The sequence below is a fragment of the Melanostigma gelatinosum genome (genome assembly GCF_949748355.1).
Source record: "Melanostigma gelatinosum genome assembly, chromosome: 3".
Lineage (NCBI taxonomy): Eukaryota > Metazoa > Chordata > Actinopteri > Perciformes > Zoarcidae > Melanostigma > Melanostigma gelatinosum.
In genome coordinates, this window is record NC_136636.1 from 27,980,006 (window position 1) to 28,005,421 (window position 25,416).

Here is a 25,416-nt window from a genome sequence, read left to right on the forward strand (position 1 = left end):
AGGGAGCCATACAAGGACTCAGCTGTGAATGTAGCCCAGAGTCAACACACACTTTCATGCCAGGATGCGTACAGTACACATCTACACACAGAGGGTTTATACTGTAGATATACGGTCTTCATCCTAACCATCTGTCTCTGTGTCTGTGTCTGTACTCTCAGGCCCTCGGCTGTCAGGAGAACCATCTTGCCAGTCAGGAGAGGTGAAGGACGAGGCCGGCCAATCGGAGGGGGAGAGATGTTGGGGCAAGGGGGCCACGTTGACCTGGCTGTCATGTCATTAGTGTTGTTACTGTGTCGCGAAGCAGCACCGATTGAAGTCCCACAAGACCGTAAGTCATTCAGCAATCATCAGATCCATTTTAACACAATATGGTACAGCAAATGGTGATCAAAACCTATGACCATTCACAAAGGCGCTCAATGCTGCTAGGACTGCTGCCGCCCCATTGACCTGCTGTCTGGAAAACAGCACTTTGAACAAACAAGAATGGTAGTGCTGATTATTCCATTTGGTGTCAGATTCGGCAAAGCATTTTTAGCTCACATTTTACAAACTCTTCAAACTGCTGACACAAGCTGATCCAGAACAATGGAGCTGTTAGTTAGTTTGCTCCGTCACTGTTATGTGAGAGTTCACAGGTAGGACCCAAACGCAAGACCACAGGAGACAGAAGTTAATATTAACAGGTTTTATTTAGACTGTGTGAAGGTGTGGAGCCCGTGGTCCGACACCCGAGTGGCAGATAGACGGTGTGCGGCCGGTGGCTCGACACCGGAGAGCTGGCAGCTTGACGGCGAGAGTAGTCCGTGTCACACTAGGAGGGCAGAGCGGCGGAGTGTAATCCGTAAACACAAGGAGGGCAGGGGTTGACGCGGGTGAAAGACGGTACGACCTGACAACCCCAGACTGCAGGGCCAGAGCTTATGTAGTGACAGGGGAATCATTAGTGGGCCCTGAGTCTGGTGTGTCAGGCAGCAGGAGGTGATCGGCTGGAGTGTCCTCAGCTGTGCACACTCAAGGGTGTGGCCATGGGAGGCGTCTGGAGGCAGAGGACAAACACAGAGCACATGGCACACAATAACAAACGGGGGAATGACAGAACACATGAGGAGAGGAGATCAGGGGAAACAGAGGTAACACCGAACAGGTCAGACAGGGATCCTGGATCCTGACAGTCACATTGCAAGTTGGTGCTTCTTGCCCTTTGAGAGATGTTTTGCAAGTCCATTGGATCATGTTTTTGTTGGCATTGTGAGCTTAAAGTGAAGATAGGAAACATGGTGGAGAGAGGGGAACACACATACTACACTGTGTTTTAGACTACTAGATCACCAGGATTCCCAGATTTACACCGCTTGTAACAAATTCAACAAATGTTTTTGAACCTGACCTTTATTTTGACAAGGCCCAGTGATAAATGCATCGTCATGCTGTGGCAGCTTTTCCTGTCAGTGTGCAGTTGAGATACTTTAAACCTTTAAAATGTCAGCTGAATCCAACACCATGTGAAATAAATAGAAAATGCAGCTTGGGCTGTTCAAAATACCATTTTTCGGGCTTTGGAGCTTAGGCATTAATCAACAGCCAGTATTCTGAGCATACTGTTCTTCCCACACACAGGCTTTACTTTAGCGGGCCACCCAGGTATATTGAAGGTCGTCCAAGTATATTTAGCAACCCATTTTTGCATTTTTAGCTTTTTGATCTGTCCGACAGATCAACACCAACCGTGACCGATTAGCTCGTAAACTGTGGAGAAGAGGGCGAGCCGGGCTCTGAGCTGGATTCACGGTGTAACTAGATTCTCACCCGGGACTGTATCCTGGACTCTCTCTCTCTCATACACATTGACAAAAAATGAAACAAAATCCCAAAATTGGAAAACCATAATCGATACAGCGAACGAATATCCGAATAGACGAATATTGAGGGCCAGTGAAGCTCTGCAGGATACTGCAGGAAACCCAAACCAGCATCAGCATTGTTAATCCCTATGAATACCATATCCTTAAACCAGACAGACACTGATATGAAGGGATCAAGCCCCATTATAGCCTCAAATTGGTTTCCTCGATTGTGGTTAGACGTGCAGTTTGTGAGGCCTCAATAAACACTGAACAAACAGTCTGTGGAGTTTTGACAGGCATGGAAGGACACTATCAAGTTGTATTTTGGGAAGTCTAGGATCCAGTGTTTCTGGAGCTCGACCTATACCAGGGGCTAAAAGTCAAGATATTGTGATCTCTGCTACATTGATTTTGTGTTTCTTTTAAGTCCACCAACTCACAGGAGCAACTCCTTAAGGTCATCTTGGTAAATATTTCTTTAACCTTAGAATCACAATTCTATCATCACCAACCTGTTGAAAGCACCGCTGGGTTTAGATGGAACCTTAAGTAATGAAACTGTTTGCTCTAAGTAAGGCCTCTTTCAAAGAGTTAACTTCGTTAAAATTATTTTAATGACATTTTTCAAACCAGTTTTCTTATCACACAATAAAAATCTCGAATATGTTGACATGATTTAGAGGAATAAATATATAAATAAGTTAACTCCGACAAAGGTTTTAAAATATCTTTACATTCATTTTTAAAAATGTAAAGCATAGGTGTGCTGCTAGATCCCATTAACATTTAATTATCATGAGAATAGACTGCTTCAGATCCCTAGGTGATAGCGTATCACTTTGGGTGGCTCCCAAATAAAAAAATTCCTAGGTTTTCTTTGGTTCCAACATGCAGATATTAATATATTATACAGCTACAGTCCCGACACAGACACATGCAGTCACACATACTCTCAAACCTGTCCATTGTGACTCGTGAAAAGAGCCTGACTGGATTCTGCTGTTAAATGGAATCCTGAGGGGAGTTGGGAACAAAAGCACAAAGGAGAAAGGGAGGAGTCATGCCTTTTCTTCCTCTCACCACACACACACACACACGCACACGCACACGCACACGCACACACACACACCCTGCGAAGATGAATGTTTCACAATTGTGTGATGATAAATGATTGGATACTGAAAGCCCCAAGGACACCTGGCCTATATGTTGCATACACAACTGCATGCTGACACACTCGCAGCAGTCAGCTGCTCTGTCTTCTAGTCCTCTGCCCCCTATGGCGCCATCTCTCTCTCTGTTTTTTTTATAAGCTTGACCTTTCAACTGTGGACTTCTGATGGCCTATTGATCTGATACACACACACGCACATGCACATGCACACACCCTGCCCAACAGAGACTGTTTGGATAATACCATTATGACCCAGTGACCTCTCCTTAATGTATTCTCCACAATGTGATAAACTGACAATCAGGGATTTTATTTATTTATGACAATAAACAGAATCAGTTGGTGACTTCTACATAGATTCATAATTCAGTATGATACACAGTGTTCACGTTTGCTGCATGAGCTGATGTGTGATATTGCATGTGCAAAACACTGTTGGAGTTGAACACCTTCTTAGTTTCTTGTTATGTTTTTATAATAGGCTTCGGTGCAAAATGGAGATGACGGAATCACTTAGATGAAAGAAATACACATAGAATAACAGATCAGACAAAGACGATAGGTCTGGAAAGAGAGGTTATAAGTCAAGCTTATAGTAGGGTGTGGCAACTAATATAGTTTTATAAAGTGCTGTTTTTTTCAAACTGTACTTTATTAAAAGCTTTATTTATAAGCCTGTGCTGCAGGTAACTAACCTTTTTTTCCAAATACTTCAGTTTAAACATCATCACTAGACAGGTTTTAAAGTTCTGGTCCACAATTTCAAGCAGCAGAATCAGAACCAGAAGCGGCACAGAGGTATCTGCTGTCATATCACCGGACTACAGAGCAGCTTTTCTCCTCTGTACTCCATCATAAAATACACTTCTTTGTGCGACCCAATGTAGAATGACAATGTCAAACCCCGAATGGCTCTTCCCTTGTGGCTTTCTGTCAGAGCTAACTACGGCACCACATGCTCCACAGAGTGTTGATGGTTTCATTCAGTAGACAGGATGAGCAGCCCCATCCCCTCTCTCTTCCTTATGCCTCCTTATCGGCTTCACAGCAAACTGCACTCCTGACCTTTATTGATGAGAGCTTTCTGCACATCAACACACGTTAACACACACACACACACACACTCCATTTACACATGATAATATCTAAAGGGCTATTGATGAGTGCTATTTAAGTTCAGTAAATGTTCTACTGTAGTGGACAGAACACAGTCATCATTATTAACTGGATCAAATATATAAGACAAAGATATAATAGTGAATAGCAGCATGGATGTGAGCATGCATTAGTGCACACACAGCACACCCTATCAGGGCTCATCTGTAACACAAGGTCAGGCTCCTGATAGGGGTCGCTTCATCTTTGTGTGTGTGTGTTTCTGTGTGTCAGTGGAGAAATCAAAAGCAGACCAGTCAGGCAAACATAATAACAAATATATATCTACACTAAGAGGTATTTATTCACAGCAATTGGTCAAATGTTCTTTTAAATTCTATGATCTTTGGCTCCAGTTGAATAATTAGTGTTGCATTACATTACTGACTACAAAAAGTCCCGTTACACACTAAGATCCCTGAGTAGGATCCCTGTCTTTTTAGCAGACTGTGGCTGTCCATCAGCACAACACTTTATTTTAAAAAGCCAGCATTCATTACAAGACGACTGGATGAACTAGATTTATACTTTCTATACAGTATGTACTTATGTATGATACCACATTACTCAGTCTTTTCTGACACATTGAATCCACTTTACCACAGTTACCACCTCGTAGCACCCAGTAATGTATCACTTTCCTACGAATTGAATATGGTTTGAAAATGTAATAAAACCCAATAATGTAATAACTCAACCAATAGAAGATAAAATGTCCTGACTGATGTTGTAATAACACTTTTATCAATAATGTTATACCTTATTACGTTATTGTGAACCATTCTCGACACAAAGTGATGCTAACTTTGCCTAGTCAGGAAATAAATCACCAGGAGTGTAAAGAGTAGCTAGAAAATCAGCATTATACTTTTATTACAAGTTAAAGCAGTGGTTCTCAAGCTTTCTTGGTGAAGCCCCCCTTAAAACTAACTAAATATATGATTTCATCCCCTCCATCATAATCCATGAGGGTGGACTAAAGTAGAAGTCAATAAGTTTGTACTAAATTTAAGTACTAAGGTCAACCTTTTTCATCATTTCAAAATGGATTTGAAAGCAGACATTTCGTAAGATCAGGTGAGGAAGAGGAGACACTTCATTTACTAAGAATCCCTTTTGCATTTTTACATGATAACAACGTTTGCAATCTGTTGTAAATTTAAAATTTAAAGCCTAGTTCACAATGTCAACCATTGTTGACCAGTGTTTTCAGTAGTAAACATGACATTAACAGTGTTATACATTTTCTATATTTGCACACTTTACATTTAGGAGAAAAAAACATCCCTTTTACATTATTACATCGTCTGTCAAAGTTCTTACATCAGCAGTTCAGTCAGGACATTTTATTATGTTATTTCTCAAATCACTGCATTGGGTAACATTGCATTTTTGATCAGGTTAGGTGTCAATTGTATTACATTTTCAGGAAATGATCCCATTATTGGGTGCAACACACCTCACTGTATACTCCTCACTTTCATTGGCGATGAAGAAACCAAAACACCTTGTGATCACGTACAGAATCTGGCTGCCTAAGAAAAACGTGTCATGGCCCCACTCACTGAGATGAAATGAAATGAAAGTCTGAAGGAAACAAACTGCCTCGTCACCAGCAGTAAGCAGAAAGCTGCGCAGGACATCTGTAGTCTCTCCTGTGACTTTTATTTTCTGCGGTTGGTTAAGTTAGGAAATATGAGTGGGCTGCCTTAAAGGATCCGTTCCCTGGTTTTATCATAATGTCAACAGTGTCTGCAAATCCTTCCACAACTACATCAGTAAAAACTACGTACAGTGCAGACCTTTAAAGACTTCATGTGCTGGCCTCCTGAATACAGCAGCTTTATATGCAGTTATGGTTATGCTTCCATTCTTTTACGAATCCATTATTTTCAATGAAATACACAGTTATGACACTGCGTTATAATCTAAATCATAACTTGTGTGTTGTCTGTCTCCTCCTTACTGCTCTCCCTTTGCTGATACGGGAACGCCTTACAGGTGAGTGATCGTTTCTGTGTTTCATTCTGCAGATCACAGTTCTCTCTCTAATGATTTTATAGCATTAACTCTACACGGCATAACTGTAAGCTCAAACGGTGGTTCGCAACTGGTCCAGCCATGCTGCGTTCACACCGGTCGCGTTGATTTTTTGACGCACTGCAAAAAAGCGTCCAACGCACTGCACAATCGCGTCCAACGCGCCGCCAGTTGTGTTCACACCAAACGCCGCAAAATCTCGTAGCGCCGGAGAGGGGGCGTGGTTTATCGTCCTGGAAGCCGTTCACCTGGCAGCCATTTCTTTCCGCTGTCAACCGTGAAAGGAATAAGGACGTGTTTGTACGTGTTTTGTACGTGTTGTGGAAGTCCCTCAAACATCGGAATGCCAAACGCCGTCATGTCTGGTTCATAATATTGTTCAGAGGAGCTCCGTGGATTGTATTGAGCTGTATTCACTGTGTCTAGCAAGCCACCGGTCGCTGTTTACTACAGCTGTAGGAACACTAAATAAACTGATTTGGCTGTGATTCAACGGCAATAAACCAACAAAAAGGGACTCCGAAATAACTACATAATGATGCCGATTTGTACTTGTCTTCTCCGACAAAAAGGGACTCCGAAATAACTACGTAATGATACCGATTTGTAAGTTACTGGTCTTCTCAATGGAGCTCTGATGGATCGGTGCTAGGCTATGCTAACATCGTAGCAGCTCCACCAGCACTCAATAACGTCACGTAGACGTAAATACGGCAGCGTCTATTCATTGTTTGTACCGTATGGTTTACACACACACATGTATACACATAGTTTGGTCCGGTCTCTATTGATATGAGGTATCGTAGCGCTCTGGGTGAACACAGACGGCTACAGGATTTATTTCCTGATTCAACAACGGCAGGAAGCCAGTGATGACAGGGGGAGCAACTCAACGCTGATAGGCTATCGCGCCACAGCGTCACGCGATTATGTCGCTGAAGTTGAAAAATTTCAACTCGCGTGTTGGCGATTTTGCGGCGTCCACCGCGTCCACCGCACTGCAATAACGCGTCCAACGCGCCGCGCCATCGCAAAATCGCGGCGCGCCAGTCTCATCGCGTCTGTGCATAGACTTTGTATGTAATCTCGACGCGCGTCAAAGGATCAACGCGACCGGTGTGAACGTAGCATTAGGGTTCAACCATCAGTTCACAGTAGGCCAACGTAATACCCACTCTGTTTATTTCCATCCATCCAATGCTAACCATTAGGTATGATATCACAACATAAAAACAACTTGTTCGGTCTACGGAATATTTTTTCCAACATATTTGAATAGGTCTGATAAAAGAAAAGTGGTTTTCCGGCTGGGTTTCAACTCAGGCCAGTACTTCACTTTATAATACTCTTTTTCCATTTGTGTTCAGTGTAAGTAAAACTAAGTTGAGTATATACTGTGTCATACTGGTGTTCACCTGTACTGTAAAGTTGGTTAGCAGTCCAGGAGGACAGAAACAGTATTTAAAAATGAATCCACTTTTAGAAAATTCACAAAATTTCTTTTACAAAGTTGAACCAACGGCTTACTCAGAATGCACCTGTGCCAGCTGGGAACCACTGAGTTGAACATAACGTAACATGAAAAATATGTTATAACATAGTACTATACATGTTAATATGTCTCTAAAACGATTAACAATCACATTACTGTTTGTCCATGCTTCTCCCTGTCTCTCTTTGGCTTTACATTGGACTAACAGCAAAGATCCTGCAAGACTGTAAGTGTTTCGTTTTAACATTGCTAATGTTTCTGTCCCACCAGCTCCTAGCTTGTCGCTCCTAGCTTGTCGCTCCTAGCTTGTCGCTCCTAGCTTGTCGCTCCTAGCTTGTCGCTCCTAGCTTGTCGCGCCTAGCTTGTCGCTCCTAGCTTGTCTGCAACAGTTTCTTTTTTATCTTGCTAGAGGTAAAATACACTCATAGAAAAAGAATAGGGGTAGAATGGTCATTAAACAGTTTTTGGTCCTTTGAGTAATCCAAAAGAAAATGTATTTTGTTGTTATGTTGACAACACACGTCAGAGGAAGTGTTGTCGCAGCTTGCCGGTAAGAGAGCGGACATAGCTCCGGAGACAGATGGCTGGCTAGTTAGCTAACTGCGACAATGTCCACCAGCCTACTGTTTAGCCTATTTTCTATAACCAGCGTAGCACTAAAGCATGGTGGAGCTAGCAAGCTAGCTAACTAGTCAGCTAGTTAGTTGGTTTCAGGAAATGAGCCAAACAAAGTTGTAACTATAATGGCGATAGCAATGTGCTTTCCTGTAGCAACAGTGTTTAAATGAGGCATTACGTTTATTTTACTCATTAACTATTGCTCTCTGTGCTTCGTACGTTTTCTACTCCAATGCTCGTTTTGCAAAACCTCAACAAAAACTTGGTTTACTTTAAACGAAAGTTAGCTGGCTACAACTATCACAATGGCAACAGTACACATATAAATGGCCGCCGCTCCGACCATCCTGCTACATTGATTTGAATGAGAAAGCACCTTCTACCCCTAATCTATTTTTTGGTAAACGCATACTTTGCATTTGTGATTAAAAAAAAATGCTTTCAAATCCCCAACAGTTGTTAATGAATGCGAGTGAATGATGGATTGAAAGAGTCAAACAGGTCATTGGTTGGAAGAAACAGTAAATAATGTGCATTTGAAATACACTAAGGGAACACCAGTATTATTTAATAGCAGTAGAGCATTTATAACTCAGAGGTGGTTTAAGAATCTGAGTCAGAAAAATGTTGGCTGCGTGGTGTGTCTGTAAAGTTGAGGGGTTTGATGAGCCGTTAAATATGTATAGTAGACTGAACACCGTTGGGGAGGTGGAAACTATCATCTGTTTATTTATTTATAAGAACAGATAGGTTCAAATTGATATGTGAAATATATTTAAATCAGAAAGATAAATTATTGGAGATTAAAAGGTTAAAAGGTAAGATCATATTCCATAGCTTCTCTAACGTTAACAAATCCCTTGAAAAGAAAAATAATTGTGTGTATCAATGTGGGATTGACACCGTCCTCAAATACACAAATATTCACCATAACAACAAATGTGTATTAATCCGCCACTAAACATAGTCCCCCAAAAAAAGCACTATTTCCTCTTGTTAAAGTACAACAGAGACTCGCTGTTTAAGAAAATTACTGAAACCTCTTTAAAATAATTAGTTTCAACAATTATTCATAGAGATCCATTGTTTTGACATTAAGAAAACTATAGAATAACACCAGTTTTATCCTGCTTCAGAGTAAGACAAGAATTCTGGGTAAATGGCTCAATATTAAGTAGCTTTTTACGTTTGAAAAACGGTGATGTTGATCATTGGTTGAAAACACACATATTCAGATATCAGTTTATAACTAATGAATAAACATAGTGGGATAAACAAAGCAGCAGGTTATCACAACTGGGGTTGTTGTTACCATTTATTGTATTAGTTATGAGGATATTTACTCACCATGGTAAATGCTGAGATAATCAACTGTACCTGCACTGGTTGATCCAGGAAGTCAGTTTAAGCTCTGATGGAGGCTCAGGGACAGTTTTACTGTTTGCCTTTTTTGTCACTTCCAAATGAGTCTGTGTACAATCTATCCGATCTTCTGACTGCTTGTGTCTCCACATTGGACACATTTTAGTAATGTCACTATTCATAAGGTCATGAGGTTATCACAGCTGACTGAACGAATTGCCAGAGCTTCTTCTTAAATTTCTTAAACTCCACTGTAATTGGAGGGAATGGCTTTATTTTTGGTGAATCACAGATGTATCTGATTCTGTTTGTGTCTATAAACACACATAAGAGTCACTATTTACCTGTCACTGGGGTTGGTGAAATGTTCATTTAAGAGCAGTATGTAATGAGATGTAGGAGGATGGATGATAAGGTGCATCTGGGTTAATGTTGAGCTAATTTCCCATAAACTCTTGAACCTTACATTTTCTCTTATGTCACTTTAAACTTAGTAAAACATTGTCTCTACACGGTGAGACAACTTTACTGACACAAATGTTTCAGTGAAGCTACAGTGTATGATGATTTACACACAAACCAAAGATATCTTCATGGCTGCTACTGGACATATTGGAAACTAAATCCATTTGTATGGCTTTGTCAGCTTACATGAGCTGGGTGGCCTCCCTTCCTCTTGAGTTGTAATACTGTAACACAAGAAATTGGTATATTGATCTCTAGGAAAGCTTCCTGTAAATCGTTGTATTGAACTATTAAAAACCCATGTTGTCTAAAGAGCACACAATGCTGTATGTGTGTGTGTGTGTGCATTATCTGTGCACAGCCTTATTATACCTGTAACCTTCTCTCTCCCTGTCCCCTCCCCCACAGTGAAGCAGCCCCCCACCATAGTCAAACAGTCAGTGAAGGACTACATTGTCGACCCCAGAGATAACATCATCATCGAGTGTGAGGCCAAGGGCAACCCAGTGCCAACGTAAGCAGTACACACACACACACCCATCACCCACCCACCCACACACACACACACACACTGCCCTCACAACACGCTCACACACATGTGTCCTCTGCTCTTTGTTTTTTTATGGAACAGATCCAGTTGTAGAGACACAAGAAGATAATAAGTAGAAGGAGGTAAAAAACATATTTAAAATGTATTTTTGAATAACAATTCAATTTACTACAAGACTGCATAGTCTGAACATTAACATTCACCTCCAATACAATAGATTAAGGTACATTTGACAGATATTAAAACTAAGATTAAAAAATGTAATTAAAAGCCTCTGTCCTAAAAAAGTGTCCCCATAATTCCTCAGGTGTAGAATCGGTGGGGCACCGTTTCATGGAAATGAAATCGAAATAGAGAGGCTGAAGTTAACAGGCGTAGAATAGCTGGTGAGATAGCTAGAAAAAGCTTGCAGGTAACTCAGAAAACAGTGCGATTGATGCGTCAACTTGCCGAAGTGATTGTGTGCACCAGTCAGACGCAGCTGCAGAGGAATCAGGGAAAAGCAGCACGTGGATTCACGTGATGCCGAACATGAAACATTCCTCGACCCTCCTCTTCCTCTCCTTCCCACTGTCTATCCAGTCATTCCTTTCTCTCGGGCTCATTGTCTTTCTCTGTTCTCTCTTTTGTCTTCTCTGCTGCTTTTTGTCACCCCGGTCTGATCTGTCCTTGGTGTCTCCTTGTCCTCTCCATCCAGCCCTGTGTCTCTCTGCCAGTGAGAGTTATGCAAAGTGCAACTCACATGTGCCACTCTGCCCTTCCTCCCTGTCTGTCCATCTATCACACACACACACACACACAATAACACACTTTCACGTTAGCCAACCCTCTCTTTTTCACTGACGCTCTTCCCCTTCAGTTGAATGGTGTCGTACCCCAAAGCTCTTTTCTTGCCCTCTAACAACCCTTTAAACTCAGTGTGACACCGGTCTGCCTGCCCTCCACAGCCTCAACCTGACAAGTGGTCTGTTGTGCTGTTTGCTGCTCTGTCTCTCTATGCTAAACCAAACAGCATGATGTGCATTCAGTAAATGATGGTCCATTTAGAGTCAAATAGACCATAAAGCAGAGTATGCTTTAGGGCGGGGCTACCTTGTAATTGACAGGTCTCTACCACGGTGTTTTCCATGGTAGAGACCTGTTTTTCCGTTGTCCATGTTTGCGTCTTACACCTTGAACCCTTTCGCAATGTGTTTTCACTTCATCAAAGTAAATTGTAACATTTTGGTCTCCAAAAAATGTCTCCTTCAGCGTTCTTAGCTCCACCCTCTCCTATCACATCTGGTTCCAAAAAACAAGATGGCGACGGCCAAAATGCCAAACTCAAGGCTTCAAAACCATAGTTCACGAACCAATGGGTGACGTCATGGTGATTTTGTACATATTATATATACAGCTATGGTTTAAATGGATGTTTATACACAAGTTCACATGTTACCATGGTTGCAATTGCGACAATATGCATAAAATGGCCGCTGCTCTGACCATCCTATTCCCTTTCTATAGTCCTTCCATTACCTCCATCACTCTGTCAGGCCTCCACGTACCAGCAGCTCTCTCTGTCATACCGTACTTTCTTTTGTGGTTGTTTTCTGGAAAAACTATGTGCTGTGTTTTCTCTCTTCTCTCTTTCCTACAGTCTTATCTGCCCTTGTAGGCTAAATTTAACTAAATTGAACTTTTAACTAAATGTTAAAATGTGGTCATCCAAACACAGTTGACACCAAGTCTCAAGTGGTCTGATACAATGTTTTTTCTCTCTCCATACACACCTGGCGTCAAAGTACTTTCACATCTGTGACAAATGTGGTATGTTAATGGTATTTTTTTCTGGAGGAAGGGGTGATTGAAGATCGATGAAGAGCTCAATCAGCCAGGGACAAGTCTTTATTGTTCTTCCCTGTGTCTCTCTCGCTCTTCCTCTCATCTTTCTCATTCACAGATTTTTTCCCTCCCACCTCTCCCTCTTTTCTGCTTCTGTTTTCACACACACACACGCACACACACACACACACACACACACACACACACACACACACACACACACACACACACACACACACACACACACACACACACATAAAGGCACTGTAAGAAACCTGCTCTGATGTACACTCAAATCACACACACACACACTGGGTCGCCAGTGGTTACATCACTGGGGGTATGACCAGCTCAGGACAGTGGTACATTGTTTATTTGGAGACAGATTGGCTTTACGTAAGACACACACACACACACACACACACACACACACAAACACTTATACAACCTCACAATAAGGCACTCTCTCTCCCATGCACACACACTGGCTCTCCCCTTCCCAGGACAGGCTTTGTGCTCCAATAATGCACTCAGTTGACTATTCATGCTCATGAAACATTCAGCGTAAGGGATCGTTCACTTATTCACTCATCTCTCACTACACGACACATGCCACGACATACACACACACACACACATAAACACACACACACACACACACACACACACAGCTCTGGTCTCCAGACCTTCAATAGTGGCCCATTGTTCAGGCTTAGTGCTGTGCTGCACCTCAAACAGGCCCAGCTCCACTGGAAGTGGACAGGAAGCATCTTCTGTAAATCCTCGCTTATTACTAAAAATAGCGGCAAGTTATGTAAGCATATATCAGTGTTCCTCACTAATCAGGGAGCCCTCTGGAAACACCACATGGATCAGGATTAAGCTACAGTACAAGCGCATGGAGAGTGTGTGGTGTGGCGAATTTTTGTGCTGCTGCTGTCATGGGGCAGTTGAGTAACAGAAGATGGCAACCACGCGACAAGCAAAGGACTTTCACATTTACCGGTTGTTAAAACAATTAAGAGTCCATGTTAAGCTGGTGGTAGCCCAGCGGTGTACCTCATGCTTAGATAACTTTTTCCATGTTTCCCCTTCCTTAATGGTCTCCTCCTAAACAAGTGAACTGGTGTTTTTTTTATGTATAAAACATAAAACTACACACACCTTATTATTGATTTATTCCATCAGTCATCATCACATTAGAGTCCTATCATGTGCTACACTACCCTGAATTTCTTTTCAACAGCAACTGTTATCATTCACCCATTCATTTGAGCTTTTTATACTCTGCTGCGTTAATACTTTTCCTGCAGCTTTAAAACCCTGCCAGGAACCATTGAGCTGCTGGAAGGGTTTAAATGTGAAATAACTGTATAATCCACATATTTTCACTCCCAACTCACCAAATATTGACACTTGGAGTGGCACTATGCTACGAAACTACTTGATGAGGTTATTGCCGTTGGTTTAGTATGTAAGTTGGTTAACAATGTACAGTAAGATAAGTCAATTGTGACTTTGGTAAACACAGGACATGAACACGGGACATGAACAGCGGTCTCCTGGGTGAGAGTCCTGTTTGTTTTTCCGATCTAAACTGAGTTTCTCGCTCTTCAAACTAAGTCAATGGATGGGTTTAGTCAGTTGAAAGCCTGGTGGTTCTCATATAGATGCTAAAGGGGGGAGTATAGTTGCATGAAGGAAATGTTTTATCACCTTTCCCTGCTTGAGAACACTTAACTCACTCAACCAATACAAACTTATCCAGTCTTATTTAACCTTTTTTAGATATTTATAGGAGTTGGATGGTTGGTTGTAATGCAATAGAAGGTATGGATAGTTTCCATTGGGTTAGCTTTCAGGAGTGTTTGCTGACTCATATAAATGTCCTCTGACTACAATGGGTTTTAGGGTAAGAAGACTGATGACAAGGAAATAAAAGTTGGTTGTCACCAGAAAGACTGTATCAAAGTCAAAATGAGCATCACATAAAGAGGACATCAGCAGAATGAACTTCAGTTCCAGGGATCAACAATGTTATAACGCCAACCCTTTGATCCGTTGTCTTCTGGCTCAGGTTCTCATGGCGAAGGAATGGGAAGTTTTTCAACATCGGGAAAGATCCCAGGGTGACAATGCGAAAACGCTCGGGAACTCTGGAGATCGGTTTCCGTAGCGGAGGACGACCAGAGGACTATGAGGGGGAGTACCAGTGTTTTGCCACTAATGACCTCGGAGTGGCTCTGTCAAACAAAATCCTGCTCCGGGTCTCCAGTAAGAATACACAAGAACACACATATACACAATATTTGGACATAATGCATACATTAACATATCATAGGCGACAAATAAAGCATTATGGTATCTCACATAAAAAAGAAGAAATGCAACAGCAAAGTTTAATTAAATGCTTGTTTCAATGTGACTGTGCTTGCTTGAAATAAACTGGTGACCACAATTGGAACCAGCAAAAATGCCCTACAATACAATACAATCATTTGTGAAGAACAGCAACAGTTCCTAGGATAGTTTGCAGACTTAGTCTGATGGACAATATCCTGTTATTCCTCCCTCACCTTAGTTTGACTGAAATTCTTGTCATGTATCATTTCTCACATCTCTGTCTCTTTTTCTTCCTCCCCTTTCCCTCCTCCATCTACTCCCATCCTCTCTGTCCTCGTCCTCCAGAGGCTCCTCTCTGGCCTAAAGAGGTGCTGGAGCCGGTAGTGGTGACTGAAGGCACCCCGCTGGTTCTAGCCTGCAACCCTCCACCAGGCCTGCCTCCTCCTTTCACCTTCTGGATGAACAGCGGTGAGCAACAATTACACACAAGTACACTGAGTGTATTTCTCTCTATGTAGTGTGTTTTAGCTGTGTGTCACTGATGATGGAAATAGAATAGGAGTAGAACTGTTTTCCGTGGTTATTTCACTAGTACAAAGACAATAGTGATTATTGTTCATTGTTATGGTGATTACACACACAGTGGAGCCGTAAAGAACAGCTTGCTCTGAACAGCCCTGGAAACGAATGGGTGGCTAGTTTGCTAGGTAGCTTGTCCTTCCCCAGAGCAGCAGGTTGTGAGGCCAAGGGACCTTTAGACTCAACGCTGCCGCTGGCCACCAGCACGCTGTTCGGCTCATGCAATGAGGAATGATCAAGCTAGTTGACGAGTCAGCTAGTTAGCTAGCTAGTTTGCTAATACACCCATGTTTTAATGCTACATTGGTTTCACAAAATGAGCCGGACAAAACTATCACTCATCTGGTGATAGCAGTGTGTGGATAAATCATCAGGGATTCTGTGACTTGCTGTAAATCGGTTTAGGTAATACAGAGATTATTACGCTACAGTGGTCGCAAAGTCAACGGTACGTTGATTAAAATGGGAAAGTCGGTTCTATTCCTATTTTCGTTATTCGGTCCTAATACTTTCCTTCACTGCCATCACTGTATTAGCCAGTAAAAATGACTCACACATTCGTCTACCAGCAGTCTTATGGTAGACTTTGACATGTTATCGATATTTTTGACAATGGTGCAGCAGAAGACAACTGTATCTTGGCTTTTATAGTTAGAGGGAATGAGAGGTGACTTATGACCTTTCCATTTTCCACAAAATACAACTTTGTGTAAAATAATTGTTCCTGATCAGCTTTCAGGCTGACTGCATCATTTTCATGTTTACTGCCTCAAGTAAAAGTCAATTAGCATCCGCAAAGAACAGCAACCTGGTTGCTGAGAAGTGCATTTTGGTTTTGGTTGCAGTCCTTTTAAATTGTGAAAGGCTAGAGGTCTATCAGGTCATCTAGAGACAGGCTTGATGTCCCTCTTTTCATAGCAGTGTGTCTCCAGTGACCTCTGAGCATACTACTTTAATTTGGGCTTTTATTCCTCATTCTCTCTCAGTTTCTCTCTTTCAGCAGTTGGAGGGAGATTTCATAGTCTGGAGCCAGTCTGGCATCCTTTCCTCACCTCTCTTCTTTGCACTGTACGGTCCTTCTCCCAAGTGGGTCACGCTGAGTGTGTGTTGTTGTGGAATATTTCTATGAATAGTCGGGAGAAGAGTGTTAAAGTGTTATCAAATCATTGTCAAATGAAACAGAGTCTGGATGAACGATCAAAGTTGTAATAGTCAATTTATTTGCTTGCAAGCAAAGAGAACACAGTCTCACAGACACATCACCGTCATCTGCGAGAGGTGCTCTGACAACATAGTCAGATACATGGACATTTATGCCCAGCCAGCATGCTGTTATCTTGGTTCGCAAACAAGAATAAACAAAAGAAGGAAACCAGTCAAGGCAGATGTTTTCCTTTGAAGCACAGTGTCCTGTCTTTACGATACCCTGAAGGCACTTTATGGCCGGTTTACGAATCCCTTATTTATCAGTTTGCCCCACAATAAACCATGGATACACCCAGTCAGATGCTTCCTTTGATGTCACTGTGACCTGGTCAAAGAGTTAAGTCACAGTATGCAGAGACGGAAAAAACCTGTGAATCGTCACCCATCATAAATACCTAAAAAGGGTCATGCTCTTCCTGATGCTCATCAGGAAGTACCGTAATCTAGACATCTGTGTGTCGCCGTCTTTGAAGACAAATAATGCACAGGAAAACAGATAACAGATAACAAATAACAGATAAGACACCTGGATGCAAAACTTACGAGAATCATTTAGAAAACACAAGGTTTAGTGCCTGCTCTTCTAAAACTCACATTCCTTAACCCTAAAACAGTAGACTGACATATTTTCCCATCACAGTGTGCAGACCTCCATGTCCAGCCAGAAGCCGTTTTACAGCCAAACAGAAACACTGCAAAAAGCACCGTAGTCCAACAACCATTACATTAACTGAATGACTTGAAATTACTAAAATACCTGGAAAATGTTTGAGAAGAACATTGCTACACAAATATTTTTAATACAATAAAGATTTCCTCCCCAGTTACAGACGTAGATAGTGCAGCTGTTGGTGTCTCATATCAACCACAGTTCATCAGTGTGTCATATGCAGCCCACACACTTTAACAAGCCAACGCCTGATGAGGACTGCTGGCCCGGCTGCTGATTGGTCCCGGGGCATTTCCTTGACGATCATACGGCTCACGTCAGCTGGAGCAGTTAGAGTGTGGATGACGGTCCGTCTGGACGTCTGTGTTTGTGGGCCGCGCGTTAACGTTTGCCTGTAGCTACTGTAGGATGACACATCAGCTCACCAGGACAGACACTGAACTGAGTTATACTGTATGTGAAAAAAGATATATGCATCGAACAATCTACAGGCTAGTGGTTGGATTATTTGATACAGGATGTGGGAGATAGATGGTGATGGTAGCAGTTGATTTCTTGACAAACAGCTATAGTTGATACAGGCCTTCATGAAGAACTTTTTAGTATAAGTTGTGGGACTTGAAATATGCAGATCAAAATCAAAGCAGTAGTGGCAGAGATACCAGACTTGTAGTTATGTATGGATCAATCTACAAAAACACTGGATGCTGCATTTCCCATAATGCAATTGACTATGCCCCTCTCTTTCAAACTCCATGAACCCAAATTGAAATTTGGAGTTCAACCCATAAGTTTTGTAAAAATATATATTCACGATATTGATGTCATCGCAATAGCTACAGGACATTTGAGTAAAAGATTATCATAATAATGTCAGTCAAATTCATTTTTAACTTTAACTTTTTTTATTGTGCTTCTTGTCTCTTTTTGGCAAATGAATGACACCAACCATATCCATAAAAAGGGTGATTTAAGAGGCGCTGGACTGTTTGCACAATATTACATGTGTATAGCAAATTATACATTTCCAAATATGATTACAAAATGGCAAATTATTAAATCCAAAATATTCAGAATGAAATGCAAATTGATAGAAAATAGCCAATGTATCACATGTGTTCTCATCAGAAAACAATATATATTCAACAATATATTAAACAATTAACAACAATCTATGATTTTCCCAACAATAATGTGTGTTAGTCCTGAATTCTTGTTTCATTACTTATCCAAGGTGAAGAGTCTTCAACTTTATTTAAGTTCAACATTAAAACTGCAAATCCTCATGTCTTCACCTCAGTGTTAATGTTAACATGCGACTACAGCTGCTACTTATGCTGAAGATTCTATCAGATCAACTTGTTCATGTGGTTTCATTCTCTCTCTCTTTCCGTTTCCCTCTGTCCGTCCCTCTGGTCACCTCATCTGTCGTCCAGCGATGACTCCGATCCCTCAGGATAAGAGGGTGTCCATGGGTCTGAACGGAGACCTGTACTTCTCCAACGTCTTGACCAAAGACGCTCACACCGACTACAGCTGCAACGCTCGCTTCCTCTTCACACACACCATCCAGCAGAAGAACCCCTTCACACTTAAAGTCCTGACTAGTGAGTCGACAACACACACACACACACACACACACACACACACACACACACACACACACACACACACACACACACACACACACACACACATGCAGATCTCGTACTGACTTTGAGTTAATGTAGTCATTTATTCTCTCTGTTCTCTCTCACTGTCTGCTGTGAGTGTTCTGATCACACACCAATCCAACCAATGGAGTATGACATGTCCCCATCTAGAGGTGATGTCATGACATGACATGAGAAGCATTCAATCATAACCTTTAATGAGAGTTTTTCAGGTTGCTGCAGAGAAGAGAAGACAATGAAATGTTGGGTTATCTGATATAATGTGAAATATTTTTCTTCAGATGTGACCGTGTGTCGTCAGGTTCTGTGAGTGTGTCCCATGTGTGGACTGATGAGCCACTGTGTGTGTGTGTGTGTGTGTTTTCAGAGGAGCCGTATAATGACACGTCTTACACTGCCACTGACCCCTACGGTGGTGAGTCACTTCCTGTCCACCTCATTAGTCAAGTCCCACAGTAACACGGCTAGCACACTAACCTCCTCGCTCAGTGAAGCTCAAGTCATTACTGACCTCAGCCTGTCCTTCGACACACATTTAACCTCCTAACTGCTCTCTACCTGTGTAGAGTTCACCGAGTGGCTGCAGGAGGAGAAGTGAGTGTTGGTTGGTGTGCTTCTTTAAGGTATAACTGTATCTTATGCTGCCGATATTATATATTTTTTAATTGGATCCTTATCAATAGAGAAAAATCACAACATCTACGCGAATTCAACCACATTTAGATCATTCAAAAAAATTAACAAAACAACTATTTCCCTTATTACATCTAACAAAGATCACATAACCTAGACAGGAGAATGGAATATGAGACTTGTGAGCAACAATATTAGAACGTTCTTGAATTGTTGCTTCTTACATATGACTCAAATGTTCTCAGGTCAGTCTGGGGGCCATAGGATTCATACAGTATATCCTGGAAAGTTTGGCTGACTTAATTTACAGATGTCAGTTTTTGAGACGGATCATCTGCCACTGCTTCTTTCTGTTCTGTTATCTATTGTGAGTTAAAAACTGAAAGTTTATTTTTAGCGATATTTGAGGCTTGGTAAGCATTGGTGTTAATGTCACTGAAATGTTATTATACGTAGGCTCCATAATATATTATTGTCAGTTTTACCATTCACTTACATATCAACTCTGCAACCCTGTCTCCAAAAATACGTCCTCATACAAGTGAACTGCATTCTCAATTATGTTTTGCGGGAAACATATTTTCTCCCAAATTATAGTGGCAGTTCTTTACTCGTGATTAACATTGTAAATTCAAACAAAACAAAAAACTCAAAAGAACCACTTGTTTGAGTTCATCACAAACATCCCGGTTTTGCTTAAAATAAGTAGGTTAGTTTCATTATTGAAATTACGGATATAAATTTAAATAATTTAATGTTGACTTTTGGTGTTATTCGGAACACAAACAGCGGCTCCTGGGTGAAAGTACCATGTTTGTTTGACCCTTTTCAGACTTGATTAGAAATGTATTTGAGCTACGTTTAAAAAAAAAAGCATAGGTATTTTATCGGCTGTTTAAAAAAATAGGTTTCTCTATAAAGATTATTGAGAATGCAGTTTTGTTGTACGGGAACGCACATTATAAGAGACAGGACTAAACTGATTGAACACATTTACCAGTCATTGGAACTTTATTGGATTTTCCTTCCCATTTTCAAACAAGAAAAACATAGTGGTAGCTCTGAAAACATTGTTGTATTTGTGCTTAAACTACAGTAAAACCAGTGTTGCAATAATTGAGCTTCAGTACTTTAAAGACATGTTGAGTCATGCTATTATCTAAGCATTGACCATCATTTAATTAAACCTTGTAGAAGTCGATGTTCTTCACATTTCAATCTCAAAAGCTAGTGAGGTAAACAGTCCAACCTCGCAAGACATAGTTTACACTGTGTTTTAGATTGAAGCTTCTGCTATTTATGTCTAGATGCAGTACGGCCCCCCCCTCCCCCAAAAAAAGTCCTCCGAGATCAAACATGTTTTATTTTTAATTGTCGTTTCCATGAGAATAAAATATGTTAATCCCTTTTGCACATCTTGCCACATGCCAACTTTCCACTGAAACTCCTTATATAACTGACAGAGATGAATTAATGCAATATGTTGCAGCAGAATAGAATTGCTCCTGTTCAATCGGTGTAGTGTTTGTCAGCTGCTCATTAAATGAAGAATCAAACCAAATTCAACGTCGGCGAGGAGAATGAGCGACTGGGCCAGATGTGACTTCCAATAGAAGACTTATCAACATCTTTCTGACCCTAATATGCACTCACACAGTAGAAATAAGTAATCAGTCTATTCCACCTTTCAATCAGTGTTAAACGATCACATGTAATGAATAAACATGTCTTAATTAACACACAAATTACCCTTAATTCATATGCATTGCACATACAGTATATTCATTATGCTAAACATGTATTGAATGAGCCCATAGCTGGAGGGAAGAGATCAGCCAAAGTGACAACATATGTGTCAGTGGCTGAACTGGGGGGTGATATGTCCCTAAGGGGAGAAGATGCTCCCAGTGACAGACCAGGCCGGCGGCTCCGAGGCCCCAGTGGGACCGAAGACTCCGAAGAGGCTCCAGCTCAGAGAGGGATCAGATCACATGATGAATATTCAGTCCAGATTCACCCTGTGTTCATTAATAATCATATATGTATGGATGTAGGTCTGCACTCAGACACATTTCTGAGTGAGCGTGGGAGAGTAACAGCTGTTGAAAACACTTACACGAGGCTGTTATCACACACGCTCATGTACATATGCTAGCTATTTTATTTGTAATCTACAGATGCAAAAACATAACTCAAATTTGTTTGTGAGTGGGATTGAATCTAAAGCTACAATGCATCCTGGGAAGCACTGCCATTCTCCTCAGCAGGGTGATAGCCATGTTAGCCACATCTCCAGGTAGCTCACTGCATTGCCGTAGCTGTATAGCGAGTGTGCACATAATCACCTTGGCTTTTGTTACCACTAACCGTCTTCTGTATGTTTCCTCCTCTTCTTATTCTTCTTCTCCTCCCAGTTTCACTAACAATAGCAGATCCTCCTTTGCCGGCCACTGGACAAGCTAACCGCTAACAGATGCTTTAATCCCACACAGATCTGCATCACAAAGGAGGCTAATGCTAATTTAATCCCACACACTTCTCAGCATGCTGCCGCTCTGTGCTGGCTGGATTCTATGTCCACACTGTTGGCAGCATTTGTGTTGGGATTGGATCCGACTGGAAATGTGCTCTCTCGAACTCTTAAGTAATCATCAAAAAATCTGTCTGTGTAATAAGATTTAAAAAGCAGCAGTTTTTTGAATTGGTTTATTCCGTGGTGCAGTTTTGAATAATTACCAGTCAATCAACATTACCAATGCTGCATACAGTGGATGTAATACAAGGTCGGCCCGAGACTTTAGGAGCACTCAGCACAATGTCATCCTCACAAATGTGTCCAAACCAACGTGTAACTCTAAACTCATGCAATTTAAACGAGTATTCCTGTACAGATTTAATTATTCTGTTTTATTACAACTTGGATCTTATTTTCACAAGGGAATAAACACGGGCAGTCAGGCAATGATATGTGGAGTTATTACCTAAACTCTGTGTTGTAATATCCATCACAGTTTACAGACCCACTTGCTACATCAACTTTCACTCTGTTTGACCTCCAGATTAAGTGTAAGAAAGTAAAAGAAAGGCTTTATAGTTTGAGTTCCATTTCGCAAAATTAACTTTGAATTATTTAAATGTGCAGTGCAATAATAAACTACCGGTACATCTACAACAGAGAATAATACAGAGATGAGACTAAATTCTCTTGGTGGGCTTGCTGAAAATGACAGCTGCAGATAATATAAGGGTTTATACCGGTAGTTTAAAAAGTCTGAACATGTTAACTGTTTCCATGTAAAGGTGAAGCACTGAAAGCAGTTGAAGAGAGTTTATTTGAAACAATCTAAGTGTCAGTTGAAGTGTTTGAGCTGAAAGCAGCTGACCTTCAAGCCCCTTGGACAGTTGAATTATCAGTTTGTAAATTGTAACACTTAAAGTGGTAGTTTAATGAAGAGCTGAATATAAAGCAGTTGAAATAAATGCACACGTATGGCACACACACATACAGAGTATAACAATGAAACGATAGGTGACATAATATTTGACACACTTAGTTTTGTCACGAGTGTAGTTTATGTGAAAGGTGAGTTCACGCTAAACTACGTGCCCGATTAAAGTGCTACATGCGTTTGGTTGTTGAAGTAAACACAGACAGCACTTAGCAGTTTACTCACGTCCCACACTGCTTAGCTGGACTTGATTAATTAATGTTCAAATGGTTTGTTCACAATTTGTGTTAAAAAGAAACAAGCTGAAGCAACACTGATGCCAAACTAACCCTCGATGATTTTATAGAAATCAGAGGTTTAAGATAGATTTGATCCCCCCAGTCACTGTACTGTGTGTGTGGATTATTAAAGGCCTCACACCCTAAAAGCCAACTCCAAACAATACCAAGGTTCTGTTCTAAAGGCTCTCATTCCTGTCCAATGCTGCTCCTTGCTTTAGCCAAGCCCTGCTGGAAGGTTCAACATGGGGTTATATAACGACTACATGACTTTAATATTCTTCAGCTTCACGTTGAAGTCATCTCATCACAGCAGAAGAACATTTTATCAGCTGCTTTATTTAAACTTTCAATGCCAATCTTTGCCATCTCTGTTCTCATGGCAAACACAAAGCAAGATCAGTAGATCCGTTGTTGTTTCTGCATCGCTTAATGTCTTCCTATGAGAGAAGCCAGAGGGCGTTCAACCCGTTTACAGGCGCCTTGGCCTCACGACAGACTGCAGGGAGAGCTGAAGCCTGGTGGAGATGGAGCGCAGCCACATGGAAAGTGCAGCCACATGGAAACAGACTAGTAATTCTAGGTTCATGTGGCAGTACCTGCAAACAGGATGTTCAGCTCCTGGTAAGATAAACTGTAATGTGTGTTTGTTTGTGCGTGTGTTAACCCCGCCCTCATTCCTTGTCCGCAGGCCGTAAAGTAGCCGAGTCCACGCCGACCTTCCTCTCACCCTCAGGGACAGAGAGCTCCAAGATGGTGCTACGGGACGAGCAACTGCTGCTGGAGTGTATCGCTGCTGGACTGTGAGCTCTCTCGCACACACACACGCACACACACACACACATATCAGAGATAAAAACTGATAATTCAGACACCAGATGTTTGATTTACATTTGAAATAGAAGAAGAATGAAATGATTCAAATCTCCATGTAGTCCATGTCCCCTCTGTGATGCATGACAGGAGAATACTCTTAGAACTTGGATGCTGAATTTGTTCTTCCTGTCCAGCACCAGTGACCCTTGATCATTATAGAACCCCAACACTGCAACCGGGCTCTAAATATTGAGTTAGTATGTGTTCCTTTGGACCCTCTGCAGTCTACTCAGTAGTTGGACTGAAGAGGTTTGAGCTGTAATTTGTCAGTCCATAGTATGTTCAGCTGATCAAGTTCCAATAGTGCGAGACCAGCCTTTTAATAATAATAATAATAATAAATGACAGTGAGGATTTCCCTCTTTGTCCCTATACAGTCCGACGCCCACTATCAAATGGTTTAAGAAGGGTGGGGACCTGCCAGGGAGAAAGCTGAAGTTTGACAACTACAACAAGACCCTGAAGATCATCAACGTGTCAGAGGAGGATGCTGGGGAGTATGTATGCATGGCTAACAACCATCTAGGTAGCATACACCACTCCATCTTTGTCCAGGTGAAAGGTGAGGAGGTGACACTGTTATGTGTTTCTACAGATGTATGTTTGTGTTTGAGTCCATCGTGCTCATCTGACTCCCTGCGTCCACAGCGGCTCCTTATTGGCTCGACAAACCCTTCAACCTGGTGCTCGCTCCGGAGGAGAACGGCCCTCTGGTGTGTCGGGCCAACGGCAACCCCAAACCCAACATCCAGTGGCTGGTCAACGGACTGCCTATAGAAAGTACATATTCTGTCTTTCTCTCTTTCTTTCTTTCTATCTATCTATCTATCTTTCGTTCTTTTCTTTTTTCTTTCTTTCCTTTTTTTCCTTTCGTTCTGTTTATCATTCTTTCTTTTTTTGTCAAATGTATACTATTCATTTTATGATATTGTGATTATTGGGCTCTATTTAAACATTACCACATTTATTTACAAAATATAATAAAACTGAAGGTTGAAAATTGTGCCACAGTTTTTCAGAAGATGGCTTGATAGATGTTCTTGTTGAAGATGTTCTTGTTAAAAAGCTCTGTGAGTGTGAGTGGTGGGACATATTTGATGGTATGGTATGATGACAGTCTTTACAAGTCTATGTTATAATAGGGGCCTGATTACACTCGTACATTACAGTTGTTGTATA

The 25,416-nt window shown here is 41.4% G+C and overlaps 1 protein-coding gene across 1 annotated transcript in view; it reads left to right on the plus strand.

Moving 5' to 3' along the window:
* Positions 1-237: 237 nt before the first annotated feature.
* The window catches only part of nfasca (neurofascin homolog (chicken) a), a gene marked incomplete at its 5' end in the record, with an annotated part of 66,331 nt that continues 41,152 nt past the window's right edge, over positions 238-25,416 (plus strand). Inside the window, 10 exons of the mRNA XM_079266293.1 lie at positions 238-331; positions 7,920-7,937; positions 10,565-10,670; positions 14,608-14,804; positions 15,219-15,341; positions 18,765-18,935; positions 19,369-19,416; positions 24,053-24,164; positions 24,615-24,799; positions 24,886-25,017. Coding sequence (XP_079122419.1) covers positions 238-331; positions 7,920-7,937; positions 10,565-10,670; positions 14,608-14,804; positions 15,219-15,341; positions 18,765-18,935; positions 19,369-19,416; positions 24,053-24,164; positions 24,615-24,799; positions 24,886-25,017 — 1,186 coding nt within the window. The remainder of the gene's footprint in view (positions 332-7,919; positions 7,938-10,564; positions 10,671-14,607; positions 14,805-15,218; positions 15,342-18,764; positions 18,936-19,368; positions 19,417-24,052; positions 24,165-24,614; positions 24,800-24,885; positions 25,018-25,416) is intronic.